Genomic DNA, 16046 nt, shown 5'->3' with positions numbered 1-16046 from the left:
TAAAGTGGGTTGTAAGAGAGAGAGAGACTTTTTACTTGTCCTTTAGTGACAGAACAAGGGGTAATGGTTTTAAACTGAAGGAGGTTCAATGTAGATTGGACATAAGGAAGAAACTCTTAGCTGTGAGGGCAATGAGACACTGGAACAGGTTGCCCAGAGAGGCTGTGGATGCCCCATCCCTGGAAGTGTCCAAGGTCAGACTGGACAGGATTTGAGCAACCTGATCTAGTGGAAGGTGTCCCTGCCCATGGCAGGGGGTTGGACTGAATGATTTTTGAGGGACCTTCCGACCCAAACCCTTCTTTGATTCTGTGATAGCAGGATAAGTGGCCGGGAGCCTCCATGGTTCCTTGTTGCTGCTGAGGATAAGGCCAAAATCTGCCCCGGGTACCTCCAGACTCCTCCCAGGGCCTGGCTTGCTTTGTTCCCCGTGGGCATGGGGTTCATGTCCTAATCTGTGTGATGGGACAAACAAGCCTCCCCTGGGCAGGCGTGGGTGAGCCCAGTCGTGCTGCTGGGCTGAAGTAGAAAACCGAAAACACGACTGATTAGAGTAACCAGAAAAAGCAAGTTACGTTCCTCTTTCATTCCAAGTACATGGCACCGAAAGCTGAAGCGTCCCAAGAGAGAGGTGGGAGGCGAGGTCCCTCTGCACGCAGCATCACCAGCCAGCACTGGGAAAACAGCAGGGTTGCCCCATGCTGCAGGGCCACGTTTCAGCAGGCAGGTGTTTTCCAGGGAGCGGAGCAGGAGCCCAGGGTCTGTCTCCACCACCCGAAGTCCTGAGCACTGTGCAGAGGTGCCAGGACATGTGTTGGTGTCCCCATTGGTGCTCTGTGCCCTGCTTACGGTGAGGAGCTGAGTTGGGTTCCTGGCATCCACAGGGACTCTCAGATCTCACTTTGCCCCCACTTTGTCTTTGCTGTCTGCCAGGCGTTCCTCATGTAGCTCCTGCTGCAGAGTACTGGGTCTGCCAGCATGCCCTGTCTGTCCTTCCTCATCGCTCTCACCCACCAGCCCTTCCCAGGGTCTTGTTCGTGGCCAGGTAACTGCTCCAGAGCTCTGGGGTTCTTCAGCATTAGACTGAAGTGTCTACCTGCTTGTCATACGTGAAAATACAGAGCAAATTCCCTAGTTTATAGAACTTCTGGCAGAGAAAATTAATTATATGGAGCATTTGCAAACAGCCCTGTGAATTAGTTTGCATTGGAATGAAGACATCCCTGAAGACATTTAGTGTTTTTATTCATCTTCCCTTTATCTTACTGATCTTAACAGCGCAATAACATGGACTCCTCAGATCTTCTAAATACTTTAAATGGTGCTACAATTTGTACACAGTCTATAATTTAAAGAAATTAGATTGTAATTATAATAAGTTACTGCAGATTGCTGTATTTATTTGATTATGTGTGCTACTGCTGGAGTCGGATGAGCAGCTCACGTAGCTCATAGCAGGATCCCAGGTTGCTGTGAGGATGATTGAAGCAGGGCCCAGCTGGTTTGAGGCAGGAGGTTCATTGCCTGAGCCCCTTCGCCAACTTTGTGGCCACTGCATGGGGAAAGGGCTCCCTGATTCCCCTCCTGTCATGGGAGCCAGTGGGCTGTGAAGGGGCCGGATCCTGGCACCGGCCATGGAAGTTCTGTGCCCAAAATGTGGGAACGTGCCCCCAGCCCTCGCTCTGCAGGGAGATGCCATGCCGCATCTCCAGCCACCTTCCCCTTTGGCACCTTCTGCACTGTGCTGGGGCACACAGGGTCTGTTGGAGCCCCCCAAAGCTCCCTGCACCCTTCCCAATGTTGAGGACCTCTCCTGTGCCCGGCTCCAGCTGTGGTAACCCAGACTCCCCTCAGCGCCCCCCCTGGCGCCCGCATGGCTCTGTCGCCTCGGGGACAGGGATGGGGGAACTGGGGCTTTGATGGCAGGGTGACATGGTCTCCTGCTCGCTGCTTCCTCCCTGACACTTCCTCTGGCTGCTTCTGCTTTTTGGCTGCTACTGAGGATGGCAAAGCTTTCCTGAAAGTGCTTATCGTCACCCCAGGGCTTGTCCCATGCGGGGCCCCCTCTCCTGCTGGTTGCAGGGGGAGCTGGGGTCACTTGCTCTTGCCAACGTCCCTTCACAGCTGCCTGCTTTGCAGCTTGCAGCCCCCTCGCCCAGCCTCACTCAGGCAACACCTATGGGCTCTGCCGTTGCCCTGCTCGTCCCCTCTCCTGTCCCTGGGGTAGCCCAGCACCCCTGCGAGGACTGGCCTCTCACTCCCCTGCACCCTCTACCTGGTCAATTGTGCAGCATCCCCACTGGCCGACCTCCTGCTGGAGTCCCTGGTGTCCCCAAAGGCTGCTGCAGCTGCTGGGCTCCAGCCACCGTCCGGCTGAAAGCTCCTGCGGAAGAGCTCTGGGGGTTTGCAAGCAGGGCGTCCCTTCCCGAGAGCCGCGCTGACCCTTCCCAAGTAAATGATACTCAACATGTTTTTTATTGCAGTCCGTGCTGATTTGCTTAGTGAGCTGGTGGCTGGATAATTTTTCCTGCCGCTTCAGTGACGGTGCTTGCGGGATTTCTGTGTTGCGCCTCGAGCTCAGTTAGGTACCGGAGCCCGAAGCTGCAGGAGCAGAGGCAGGACCATACCCAGTGTCTTTACACCCAAGAGGCATCGGGCTCAAGGACCAGGCTCTGCCTGCCAGTTTTCTTGACGAAATCCTCCAAACCAATATGTCAGCAATAAATTAAAAGACCGATCTGACCCACGTCTGCTGCAGTGATGCAAATCAGCTGTTATCTTGGCTTAATTGAGCTACACGCTCCGACTGCTTTATACTGTGCTTGTTTGAGTCATTACACCCTTAAAAGTTCAGAAATCAGTGTTGACAATATGTCTTACAATTGTTAAAATAGTGTATCGTACTCATGCATGCCTTCTTTAGGGTAAAAACAACAGAATTTTGTAGGCAAGAGTTTATGATGGAGGTGAGCTTGAAAATCCATGCCAGTCAGTCATGAGTAGATGCATTAAAAAGAGGGACTGTGAAAAATCTACCAAATAATTAAATCTCTAATAATTGATGCTCATTGCTACATATCATTGCTGTGAGAGTAGATGCTGTATGTGGACCTTAATTTCCTTTTGCACAATTTTAACACATACAGACTTCTTTAAATTTCTTGGCCTCCGGTGGGGTTTTGGGCCAGGGAGAGCAGCTGGGCCAGGCTCCAGGGCTGCGGGATGGGGCTGTGGGGAGCAGGGGGCTGCTGGGGGCTCCCACTGTTTAGTAACTTTTAACATTGAGGGCGAGAGGGAGGGACCTTTCTTGAGTTAGTCTAAGCTTTGCTTTGACGTGGAAGCTGGCGGAGGGCTGTAAACCAGCCGCTGCTCAGCTGATGTGTTTGTCTGAGCACATCTGAGATGCCTGAGGCAGATCAACAAGCTTGTTATCGCTGCCAAACCTGCCATGTTTCCTATGTTCCCTTGGGCTCGTTTACCAGAACAGGAAAGATGAATTTGAAAGGGGAACTATCCAACTGTAATTATATAAAGCAAAGCAGCAAAGTTTTTACAAAACCTAGACTCAATAAAAATAGCTGTTAAGCAAAAAATGACAGACCTTGTTTGTTCTGCTGCTGTATGCACAATTAGAAACCAAAAGACAATTAAGAACTGAACACGTTTAGCTTGCTGCGGTGGTGGTCGGCGCGCAGGGGTTCAGCTCAGGCTGGAGGATGTGTCTGTTTCCACAGCCATGGGGAGATCAGCGTTTTATCCCTCATTTCCCCCATCTGTACCTGCAAATCACATCCCAGCAGGGCTCATTGCTTCATTCGCTGTGTCAGTGGATGGGGTGAATTAGCTCAAATACGACCTTTTTTCCACAATGAGTTACTGCGGTGACTTTATGCTTATGATTATGCATTTCATTAGCAGCTTTGGAACTTTCTCGCAGTTTCGCAGGTCTCATGGCTAAAGTTCCCCACGTGTTTGGTTTGTTCTGCGACTGGTCACTCAGGTTGTGTTCAGGCTGGAGGGCTCAGGAGGTTTCCTGCTCAGGTGGGAAGATCCTAACCTCCTTTGAGAGGACTTTGGTGTACAAAACCATGTAAAAGAGTTTATTTTTTTTAAAAAAAGAGTGTATGCATGAGTATGTATAAGTGGTATATATATGAATACTGTAAAGGAGCAGATAGCAGTCTTTGATATGGGTAATTCTGCACATCTGAAGCGTTGCTTCTGGCTAGCCCTTGGGACAGGCAGTGGCCACCTTGGGGCAGTGGCCGTGCTGGGGCTTGCTGCTGGACCCAGCTATGGAAAATGGTCACCAAGGAGCATAATTAATTGGGGTTGGAGGTGACACCCATAGTCCCTGGGGGAAGGCACACGATGCAGTGGCGATGCAGTGACAGTACGGTGATTCTGGCTGTTGCAGGCTCTACGAGGGGAAGGAGACGGCTGAGTTCCAGCACTCACTACAGCGGTTCTTCCTCTCCCTGAACCAGCTGATGAAGTCCCCGCTGGAGGGTCCCACACTGCTCTCCCAGGTATGGCAGGGAGAGGTGCTGCAGGGGGGCTTCAGCTCTGGTTTGTGGTGGGATAGATGATGCCCATGCAGGGGTGACACTGGCTGTTCTGCATGCAGACCTCCCCATGTACAGGGCATCAAAGTGAGCTGCCATCCTGTCCAGTGCCTTGCTATCCCCCAGGGCCCCCACTTTTGCCCCCGGTGCAAAGCTCCCCAGAGCCTCAGAGACCACAAAATCCTGCATTACGCTGGTGCCAGGGGCCACGGCATGGGTTGGGATCAGCAGCTTAGGCAAGCAGTCTCCTGGCTATGCACGTGCCAATTCCTGGAGAAGAGGGTCTCAGGAGGGCTCCTGGCTTGTCCCCATCCTTGAGCTGGCCTGGCCCTACTCCCTGCACCCTGGGACCAGGCTGGCATGGAGGGACTAAGGGGGAGCATAAACGGTGCACTTTGCACTGTGGATCCCCATGGGCACAGCGGCATCCTTTACCAGCAGCCAGTGACAAGGTTCTCCAGCTGCTGGTGTGATGGTGCTGGGGGTGGGAGCTGAATGGAGAATGTGATGGAGCCACATGTGCTCTGAGAAGTCAATTAGTGAGAGGAGGCAGGAGCTGGTGCTGGGGCTGAGTTGGTGTCGCTTTGGTGACGTGCCAGTGGTGAGGTTGGGGCCACAGTCTGCAGCCATGGTCTTCCAGCTGGAGAGAGGCACCATAGAATGCAAGCAGGGACCTTATCTCCAGACTGGGACGTGTGGTGCCCCTAGGACAGCTGGCAGGTACTGCTCCTGTGTTGCATAATTTCATGACATTCTTAGATAATACCTTATAACCTAATCAAATTTTAAAAAAAAAAAAAGTAGTTTGAAGACCAAGAGGACAGCTGTCCTCATGGAGAGGAGGAGGGCTGTCCCTCCTTATCCCCTCTCTCATCTAAACACTGATCATGATTCTGATTTCCATCTCAACACCGTTGCTCTAGAGACTCTGTGCTATGGTAACCCCACGCGCTGCAATGTTACTGACTGCTGCACGTTCACCTGTGCCTTTTCTGCATCACTCAGCACCTTGTTCGGGCTGCAGAAAATGATTCTTGCAGATGCATCCAGCGTAGAGCGGCCACTGTCCAGGGCAGAGGGGAAAGGTCTGCCTGTGCATCACGTGATGGTGGCTCCTTGGAGGGTGGCAGAAAGGGGAGCTCGTTCCATCAGAGCGGGGCAGCATCGGGGTTGTTTCTCCTTAACCTCCCTCAGGTCATTTTTGGTCGTTGCCTCCCAACTTTAAAGTTGCAATTTTGTCAATGCAGCTTGTGTTTGGTACTTCTGAGCATGGCTTCACACTCAGCTGCATCACAGTGCGCGGTGTCGACTCACCCCGAGTGTGGTGTCAGCCAGCTCTCCTCCTTGCCATCACTTGTCCTCCTCAGTGCTCACCGCTGGCTCTGCTGCTCCACAGATGTTGCGGTGATGGGGTTTCTCCCACGTCACCAACAAAGTGTTTCACTGGGGGGAGAGAGTGCCCAGGTGAAATTATTCAGCATGGAAGTGAAAATCAGAAAATGGTCTTAAAAGCAAGAAATCCCTTAACTTTAAATGCACGGTGATGGGCTCCATGGTCATGTTTCAGAGGGTGCAGCTGAGCTGGAAAACCCCCAGCAAAGGGTGACCAGGTGTATGGGGCAGCACTCCAGACCCCTCCATCCTGGCAAAGAGATGAGCAGGGAGCTACAGATTCGCCTCTGATCTGGAGAGTAGGGTAGGAGGTGGAAATGGTTCCTCAAGGTCTTTCCTGACTTGGGAAGGAGGGAGCATCTTGTGAAATGAGCAAAAGCAGTGCTCATTTATCTACTGTGTGATGAAGCTGTTGAACCCCTTGTGATGGTCTGTATCTGCTCCTTGGAGCAGGCTGTGGATGCTGAAAGTTTGCACAAGTTTGCAAACAGCTGTACTGATCTGTGGAATTAAAATCCACCCAAGATTATTTAAATATGAAGACATTTCTGACTCAAGAGGTCCTGACCTTGGGAAGCACCACTGTGGGCTTGTGAGCCAGCAAAATCCTGTCCTCTTCCCCTCTGAGCCTCAGACCAAGTGCCTGGCCTTGTGCTACCTGGCTCCTGGTACCTCTGCCCAGCCTTGCCATTGGTCCACTGTCTGGAGGGTCCTGTGGTTTCCCTGGTGTCCTGACCCACAGTCACCCCAGCCACAGTTCTTGTGCTGCATCCTGCACTGGTTCCTGCTGGACCCCAGCCACTGGGTCTTGCTATATCCAGCCCTGATGGTGTCTCCTGAACAACTTGAGCAGGTACTCCAAGGAGAGAACTTTTTTTTCCTTGCTCCCTCAGTGAACTTTGTGGCTGCTTTACAGAACTTGCAGACATCCTGCATCTCCATCTGACAACCAGCTCCCATCTAGCAGCTGAAGGTGATACCCAAAAGATCTGTTAGTGGGTGATGTAAGCTTTGCAGCTTCATCCGGTTCTGCCTACTCTTTTTGTTAAAGCTGCAATTATCTGATCAGCCCAAGGCAGAGCTGATAATAGCTCCTTAGCTGCAACACTCCTGCAAAGGCCACCTCTCTTGTGGAGAGAGCCGGTCCTCTGTTGGACTGCTTCAGGCTGGGAGGTTTTGGACTGTTTTGACTACTTGGAGCTGTGGAGAGGAGGCCGAGACTCTTTTGGCTCTGCTTACTTGTGTCAGGCTGGGGTCCAGGGTTGAACCCATGTCGTAGTCCTAGCTGGAGAGCAGGAGCAGCTCTTCAGCCAAATACCTCCAACATCCCCGATAAACACTGTGACTGGAGGGTGGCCCTGCTGTGAAGGAGGTGGAAGGTACCTGCTCCCTGCGTGCAGCTGCCTTGCACATCTCCGGCCAGGAGATGAAGGCTTCTGCTGGAACCGTTCCCTGCCATAGCCAGAGGGCCGTGAAAAGAGCTTCACTCATTCCACTGCTTCCCTCCTGGAGTCCTGGTTTTCTCTGGACCTGAAGAAGTTGAGTTTTGAGGTGGGAATGGGGTACAGACTTAAGCAAACGCTCAGGGTCATGCCAGCTGCCAAGCTGCTGAGCAAAGCGGAGCAGATCGTCATGCTGCTGCCAGCACAGCCTGCTTCAGGGAACCCAAACTGGGTCTTGTGCCTGGAGACAGCCCACACAGGCATGCAGTGATGGCAGGGGGTGCGTGTTTCCCCTAAAAGCCAGAACCAGTTTCTGGAAGAAATCCTTTCTGAGGTGTAGATGCTGATATTTATGAAGTCTTGTAACACTGGAAAAATTCCTGAGGAGTGGTAAAAATTCTATATTAGCTCATTTTTGAAAAGGTGAATCAGATGACCTTGCTAACTGTAGACCAAAGAGGCTGACCATTGATCCCGGCTCAGTCATGGAGAGGATGCAATCAATTCAGAGTTAAAGGATGGCAGTATAATTAATGTTAATCAATGCAGCTTTACTAAGCATGGAGTTTAATGAAAAAAAATCAAATTTAGCTGTTACTTTTTTGAAGTTACGAATGTGACTGACTAAGATAACTGACATAATAGGCGAGACTAACAAGTGTCTGACTTTATACAGAATTCTGATTTAAAATTAGCATTGTGTAAGTTTATTAAAATAACTACTTTTAATCTCCTTAATATATACCATCTCAGCGCTAAAGAAAAGGCATTACAAATGGAGAACTGTCGTGCCGGTATGGGCATTTCTTTTTGGGTCCCCAGGGAATTGGCTCTCAGCTCAGACACCTCTGCACGTTTGCTGATTTGCCAGAGGCTGCCATGGCCAGTGTAGGGGGCACGGGCGGCAGTGGTGGTGCTGGATAACAGGGAAGCTTCTGCAGCCTTGCTGCCCTCAGTTGCAACAGGAATCTAAGTATTGGAGAAGGGTTTGCAAGAGCTGCAGAAATGACTCAGGGTCTGGTGTGTTTGATGGAAATTAACACTATTTCAGTCAACTTGAAGAGGCTAATGGAGAACTCAATCACAGTCTTTGCAAACCCAGAGGGAGAAGGCATTGCTGGAGCATCGTTTAGTGCCACAGGCAAGGGCAGAGCCCACTCCAGCAAAGGGCACTGGAGCTTGCTGAGCTCACATGGCGCCGGGCAGCAGGATGGGCGACCACCACCACTGGAGCCGGCTCTGGGCCGGCGGGGCCTCTGGGGTGGAGTTTTTAATTGCATCTGGAGATCTTCACAGAGCTGCCCGAGCTTTGGCCGAGGGTCTGCCCTGTTTGTTACTGCCCTGACATGGGCAGCAGCCACTCAGCGAGGGGTCAGAGCCACACAGAGGTTTTGGTCGTGCTGCAGGGTGCTCCGAGGGCAAACCCATCTAGGGACATGCCCAGCCTGTGCCCATAATCTCTGTGTTCTCTGTGCTCCAAGGGATGTCTCCAAAGTGAACTTATCCAGGCAATTTTCAAAACTAGGTGAATTTGCAATAGGCACCAGTATCTCAAATTCCTACTGTAACTCAGAGGGAGGCAGTGAACTCCATGCCGAAACCAGTGGGTAAAAATTCCTGGAGCCAAATTGTGTGGCGGTCAGCCCTGTGTCAATCTGCAGGCATCGAACCTCCTGAAACTGATGTTGAAGTGCAGAAGTGTGTGTAGACCACCTCTGGCACCTGGCTGTACCTGGAGGCTGGAGGCTTCCCGGCACTGCTTTTAGCACAGTTTGAAGCCTGGGGAAGCCTGAAGGACCAGCTACCCTGGCAAAGGTAGAGAGAAGCAGAACTCAGCGAGTCAGTTATGCTCCTTAGTCACATCATAAACATAACGAAGTAAATTTTAATGCAGAGAACTTTGTGGTTGGTGTGTTTGCTGTTTCAAAAAACAAATAGCCATGTGCCCCCTACCCTTGCAGCCTTCCAGAGAGGGCATGGAGCAACGCAAGCCAGGGCCCATATACCTGAGTCATGTTGTAGGAGTAGTTCATGTGGTTTCAAAGTAAAAGCTGGAGACTGTTATTCGTATCGACAATGGCAGAGGTGTGTGACCATAGTGGTTCTGGGTGCTTTGCTGGATGCTGGTGGCGTGGCAAGAGGAAGCTGGTCCTGGCTGGACGCCCCCTCCCCAGGGACGGTGAGGGCGATGGGCTGCGGCTGTGGGCCAAGCTGAGCACAGCGCTGCTTTAACAAGAGTTGGGACTGAATAAGGATGGTGCTGGCTCAGCACCCACAACCTGGGGGGAGGCAGGAGAGGCTGGGGGTCACTTCCCTGCCCACATGGCATCTGTCTGTCTATCCTGCCCTGCAGGCGCATAGCAAAGCAGGGCTTGTGCAAGCAGTTCTCTCATCTCTTTGCAGGGAGCAGCCCTGAAGTACCTGCCTTCCATCCTTGAGGATGTGTTTGGGATCTTCGACTCCTCTGTGCTGGGGTAGGGTCCCTACTGCCCCTGTCATCTCCAGCCCTGCTCTGTGGTGTGCTCGGTACCTGCCCCAGCCACCTCTGCCCCAACTCTCATCCTGGGGCAACCCCTCATCCCAGAGCTGCCAGCAGGGATGCAGGCTGACACCGTTGAGCTGAGGGCAAGGACAGGCAGAGTGGTCTAGGTTTCCTGATGCCTGGGAATTACATTCTTATCCCCTTCCTAGTTCGAAACCAGGGGAGGGTTTTACTCAATTCTAGCAGTAGCCTGTGCTTCAGGCAGGGGCTGAGCCTGGAAACCCTCAGTCCCTGCGGGGTCCATTTCAGGAATTCAGGCAGGGTTTTTGCACTGGGTGTCTCCACGTGGCCATCTGCAGTGGGCACAGGCTGCCCTGTGGCTTTGTGCGGTGTGACCATCCTGCCCTGCTCCTCCCCGCACAGCTCTGCCCTCATCGAGTGGCTCCCCCTTGCCCAGCAGCCCCATCCTGACCAAAACACGGGAGCAATCCATATCCAACCCCCGGCTGCTGCATTTGTCTTCTGCAGAAGCAAAGGGACTGCAGGTGCTGCAAAACAAGTGAGGTTCTTGCAAGCCCCGTATTTAACACTCCTTAAATCCTCTCTCCTGGACTGCAGGGCCTTGCTGCGGGACTTCATTGGGAACCTGCCACCCCAGCGCCTGCTGAGGCAGAAGCTGCAGTCCCTGACCGACATCGTCAACAGCAAGATCTTCCAGTCGTACGGTGAGAAAGGGTGCTGGAGGTTCCTGGTGGGACTGCCCATGCTGAGCTCTCTGGGGGAACCAGGGCATCGCACAGGGACAAGTCCCTGCTGCAGGGACTGCTCCTCTGCCGCTGAGACAGTGCCGGTGCCCATGGTGGCTCTGCAGAGGGAGGCAATTCCCTCGAACTTGTGATGGAACCGTGCATTGCCCAACCCCTCGCCAGGGCCCAGCTGGTGCTATTGGAGTGAACCTCTTCTGCTGCCTAAAACGCTGGAAGGCTGCAGAGAGAAATACAGCTTAGCTGAAGCAATGTGCAGTCAGTGTGAGAATGGTCTAGGGGGGGTGTGTCAGAAGGATGCTTTAAGATGGGTGTGTGTGTGTCAGACTGGAAGGACGTACTGAGTAGGATTCCCCAGGTCTGCCCTGACCCTGATGCTCTTTGGTATTCTTAGGCGTAATCTAGATGATGGAAAAAAAAGTAGACTTGGTAAATTTTGCCCTGCAAGGCAGAAGCGACTGAAGGCACTGTGGAGGACAGACTCAGGATTTAAGATAATCTCAACAAGTTGGAGGAAAGGTTTTGGAAGACATAGACCATATTTAAGTTTAAGAAAATAATGTGAAAACTATCACTGAGCAAGCAGAGGACAGAGCCCAGGGCGGTGGGAATGCTGCAGGAGGGGTTTGTGACAAGGGAGCAGAGGGGCTCAGCGATGCAGCCCTCACAGAGAGAGCATCTCTTGGATGTGCGAGCACCCTGCACCCTACTCAGCATCAGCGAGGCCTCGGCTGGGCTTACTTCCAGGTGCAATTTTGGGTGGCACAAGAAACTTGTGGCTAAACTGGAGAAACTCCAGAAGAAAGCAGTGAGAGAAGCAGAGCTTAGAAGACGGGGTAAGGAAGAAATGCCTGGGGGACTTGGGTCAGGAAAGGGCACAGGGGAGACACAATGAGCTGTGAAATATCCACACAGCATCTTCAAAGAGAAGGAGCAGTCAGGAGCTGGGCCAGGGGTGCTGGGCTTCAGCCGCAGCAGAGAGGCTCAGGGGAGCAGCTCAGCCACAGGCAGGCAGGCAGGAACCATTTTGCGTCTCTGTCCATGGAGACTTCCGGAGCAGGCAACGTGAATGTGACTAACTCGGCCATTGAGTGTGGGTGGCAGGTCACCTTCCGCTGCCTGCTCCAGCTCTGCTCTGAGCCACCACGATCCTGCGAGTGCTCCCCGCATCCTACCCTGGGTCCTTCCCTGTATCCCTCCCCACATCCCTGGGAGATGGTACAACACCACTCCTCCTCACCCAACAATGGCAGACAGTCGTGCCACCAAGAAAACAACAGAGAAATGTTTTCCCCCACTTTTTCCCTCCCCCCACTTTTGTGGTGCTACCATGGTTATAAGCAGCAACATGGCACTGTCAGTGCAGGATGGTGTCACAAATGCCAGCCCAGGGCAGAGGAAAAGAGTAATATGTAATAGGAACGCATGGGTTTTTCATGTATTCAGCACTAGAGACTCTAGTTAATCTAGGTGGTGTCCAGTTTAAAAAGTCTCCATCTATTTAGTTAAATCGTAAGCACCTTTAACAGAGTAGGGATGAGGCTTTTCTATTTCAGTTTAGCTTAGCTTAGCAGAGAGGATAAGTAACTGTGTAACAGGGTGCAATGAATTCCCTGTGATGGAGTCTTCCCACCAGAATTTAATGTTTTTCCAAAAATCCAAGGAGGAAGTTGGCAGCTCCGTGTGTGGGGGTTGCAGCACAGACCAGGCATCATGCTGGTCCTGTCTGTCCTGTTGGTCCCTTTCCTTCCCAGTCCTCTCCTGTGCCGGGGTGGTGCTGGAGCCCACCAGCCCTGTGCCTCCCTGTCTGCCCCAACAGAGTGCCGGGAGCTGCTGTTGCAGACGGCAGTGCCCATCCTGCAGGAACTGATCGAGAAGGGGGAAGAGGAAGATGCCTGCATTGAGCTGCTCAGCAACATCCTGGAGGTGCTGTACAAAACCCAGAAGGTAAATCCCATCTTCACTGCTGCCTCCTTTTTCCTCTCCAGTAATCACCTTGGAAATGACCTGACTAAATCCGTTTGAGTAGGGCTAAGCACAAATTACTAGCCATGATACGTTTGGGACTAATTGTGGTCCATCCAAAGTCAAAGGGGGCTGTGGGCACCCACCATCCCGGTGGGAAACTGCCCAAGCTGTGGGTAAAAACCTTCTGATTTCCACCTCAGCTGGTTTCTGGCAAGTTTCAACCCCCCCTGTGGAGGTCAGTCCCCATAGGTGAGGAAGATGCCTCCAAGCCAAGGGACAGCATCAACCTGAGGGCAAAGGGGTGCATCACTGGCTGTGCCTCTTGCTGTCCCTGCTCTGCAGGTCCAGAAGAAGGGCGAGGGCTGGGGATAAGGCAGCCTGTCAGCAATTTCTTGCTGGCCCCTGGGCAGCGTTGCGCTCCGAAATTAGCCATGATGGTCCTAAACGTAAGCCAGAGCTCCGTGGCATGCACCACGTAAGCCCAGCACCCTGCAGCAGAGAGCCGACTGTGCCCAGGGTGGTGAGGGAGCCCCATGTACCCCCTTCCCCCCACGCTGCCTGCAGGAGCCTGCCCACTGGTGTGGGGTACCAAAGCAAGAGATCACAGTAACACACTGGGTCCAGCTGCACTCAGGGCTGAGCGTCCAGCTAGGCATGGTCATGCTGTGAGTGCCTGACCCCCCAAATATGACTCGTCCCAGGATGGCCTCCGGTGGGACAGGGCCATCCTTGCTGGGCATCAGCCCGACTTTGTGGGATGCTATTTTTTGCAGAGAGCGGAGGAGCGGCGAACGCAGCACGGCACAGGCGAGGGACGGCACAAGGACCGTGGGAATGCAGAGCTGGTGAGTGCCTCTCTGGTGGCTTCAGCACTTGGTGGATGATGGGAAGGAGCCAGGCACCCCTGTGCATTCAGGAATGGCTCATCTGCATCTCACTATGGTGACAAACCCTGAGATCAACGTGTGGAGCTGGGCTGATGATGGCAGGGATGCTACAGTGATGGGGTCAGGCCTGGGAGGTGGCCTGCAGGGCTGGGAGGCTGGGGGTCTGTGTGGCTCTAGGCTGGCTGTGAGCCCCCAGTGCCCCATGTCCTGCCCAGGGGTGGGGGTGTCTGTGCCCAGACCTTTGCCCTGGCCTGCTGTGGCCTCGGTGCTTTGTTGAGCACCGGTGGGTGGGCTCGGGTCATTCCAGCTCCTCGCTTGGGTGAGGAGTGAGCGAGGTCTTGTAGTTCTTGGGGGGCAGCGGGGCAGCCCGACAACTCCAGAGCTGGTCCATGCTGGGTCACACAGCCCCACCAGCATTCCGGTGGCCCCTCTGAGCCCTGCTGGACTCACTGCTGCCCAGGTGCTGGAAGGATAAAATGTGGGCTTGCATACGCACTGGAAACAGCATAAAAAAGACAGAGCACAACCGGTGACTGCCAATGGCCCCCTTTCTGGGACCTCTTGGGAAGTCTAGATGTCACACAGTGACCAGCACTGTGGAAGCTGAATTAGACACATGCCACCATGTCCTGGGTGGGCAAGGTGGCTGTGTGAACATGGCTTGCTTAATTCTCCTGGCACTGGGAAGCCCAGGCAGCGGAAGGGAAAGCTTGGAAATTGTTGTTGAAATGTCTCGGTTCGGCCTTAACTTTTTAACCTTTAAGTAGACAATGGTCAGGATGTTCATGGGTGAGGATACTGCTCTCGTTTCAACCCTGTGTGAGCCGAAACCCACCTTTGTCTGCCTAGTGCAGATGCAGCCGTCCCCAGCCGTCCCCAGCTGGGTGGAGAGTTTTGCCAGGGAGGTGTATGGGGCCGAGCTATGCAGAGACACCGAGCCCCATATTTACACTGGAGCGCATTACCTTGTTCCAGCTCCAGCTGGTTGCCCTGATGCTGCCAGCCCCCTGCACAGTGATTAAATGAGCCATAGTAGCTGTGCTGGAGTGGACAAGTCTTTTGTTTCAGTATTTCATATAAATCACAAGTCTTTAGAGTCAGCTTGAGATTTCGCATCTCCCAAGGTGCCACAAGCTCATCCCTCCTGGCAGCGTGCTCCTGCCTGGCCACCACCACGGACCAGAACTCTCTGGTCCCACAGCTGAGGATCCTGGGCACAGGGCTCGTCCAACAGCCATGGTCTCCAATGGCTGGAGCAAAGCTGCTTCCTCCCCGCTGCATGGGGGACACTGTGAGATGCTGAGGAAACTCATGCCCTCAGTCCTGGCTCCCGGTCCTCTGCCAAGAATAACTGCAAACACTTTGCAACATCCTTGCCTGCTTTTTTTGCTCAGCCCCAGTATTTGCATTGGTGCCCCAGGGCCGATCGCATGTGGCCTGGGAGGCGGCGTGTTCCCAGCCCAGCCTGCCAGCACCGAGTACCTGTGAGGACTGGGGACTGCATGCCAGCTCTATGCTGAGGGGTCGATTCCTGTCGGCTGTAGTGATGGTGCTGTCAAATGTGCCCTCCCTCTTGGCACCGCAGCAGGCAGCGCCAGGTGCTCAGGCGTGGCTGTGATACCTCTTGCCTTGCAGGTGAAGGTGAAGAAGCACATCCAGCTGATCCTGGAGCGGCTGCTGCACACTGTCAATCGGAGGGTGATCGTCCTGGACCGGGAGAACACCCTGCGGGTGAGTACCACCACAGCCGCTTTGTGCTGTGCCGGGCATCGGGGCCACACCACTTCCTGCGGCTGCCGCTGGGTGATGTGTGAGATGCAAAAAGCGTTGCTGATTTAGGGGTCTGGGACTGGGTGACCAACGCTGCTCCTCAGCTAGCACTGCAGCCTGGTACCCAGCTGGCTGGGTGTGGATGAGCAGGTGTTTAATGCAGCAGGATGCACGAGAAAGCCCAAAAAAGAGAGGGGCAGCCATGCAGTTCTGGAGTAGAGGGTGCATTGAGAGGAGCAGGCAGGGTGTATGTGATGCAGGAAGCCAATTTTGGAAGCAGATGAGGAGTTTGGGCAGTATTCTCCAGAAAATTAGCGACTGGACCCGGTGAACTGTCACAGTTTTACATTCCAAGAACACGTGGGAGGAATGTGCTGGGACACCCACCTCTGGGTGGGAGGCGTAGGCAGGTCAGAGAGCTGCTCAGACGAAGCTTCATGCAAAGCAGCTGCACCAGGTGTGATGATTTAATCATGAAGGAGGGGGAAACAGAGCTGTGGCCAGTGTGGGTTCACGGGCACTCTGATGTGGATGTGGTGGCAGACCCAGCGTGCTTGGCCGGCAGCAAGGAGTGGGCCTGACAAGCTGCTCTGGGTCATGAGAGTGGGTGAGGAGCTAGGTCTGACTGCGTTCCAGGAGCCCAGAGAGAGTGGCGGGGCTGTGCAGCAGTGGAGAAGTGCCGTGCCGTGGGGAAGCACTGTGCTGTGCTTGGGGAGGTGTGGGTATCTGGAGTGGCAGCTCAGCCCTTTGCTTGAGCCTTCTTGGGATAAGGCTGC

The 16046-nt window shown here is 53.5% G+C and overlaps 1 protein-coding gene across 1 annotated transcript in view; it reads left to right on the top strand.

Annotated features, from left to right (window-relative positions):
• The window catches only part of LOC141464465 (dedicator of cytokinesis protein 2-like), a 76426-nt gene that overhangs the window by 20973 nt on the left and 39407 nt on the right, over positions 1–16046 (top strand). Inside the window, exons 23-27 of the mRNA XM_074147402.1 lie at positions 4418–4529; positions 9803–9873; positions 10500–10606; positions 12465–12592; positions 15136–15231. Coding sequence (XP_074003503.1) covers positions 4418–4529; positions 9803–9873; positions 10500–10606; positions 12465–12592; positions 15136–15231 — 514 coding nt within the window. The remainder of the gene's footprint in view (positions 1–4417; positions 4530–9802; positions 9874–10499; positions 10607–12464; positions 12593–15135; positions 15232–16046) is intronic.

The sequence above is a fragment of the Numenius arquata genome, chromosome 5 (assembly GCF_964106895.1).
Source record: "Numenius arquata chromosome 5, bNumArq3.hap1.1, whole genome shotgun sequence".
Taxonomy (NCBI): domain Eukaryota; kingdom Metazoa; phylum Chordata; class Aves; order Charadriiformes; family Scolopacidae; genus Numenius; species Numenius arquata.
Note: the sequence above shows the minus strand (reverse complement) of the source record. Positions and strands in the feature narration are given on the sequence as shown.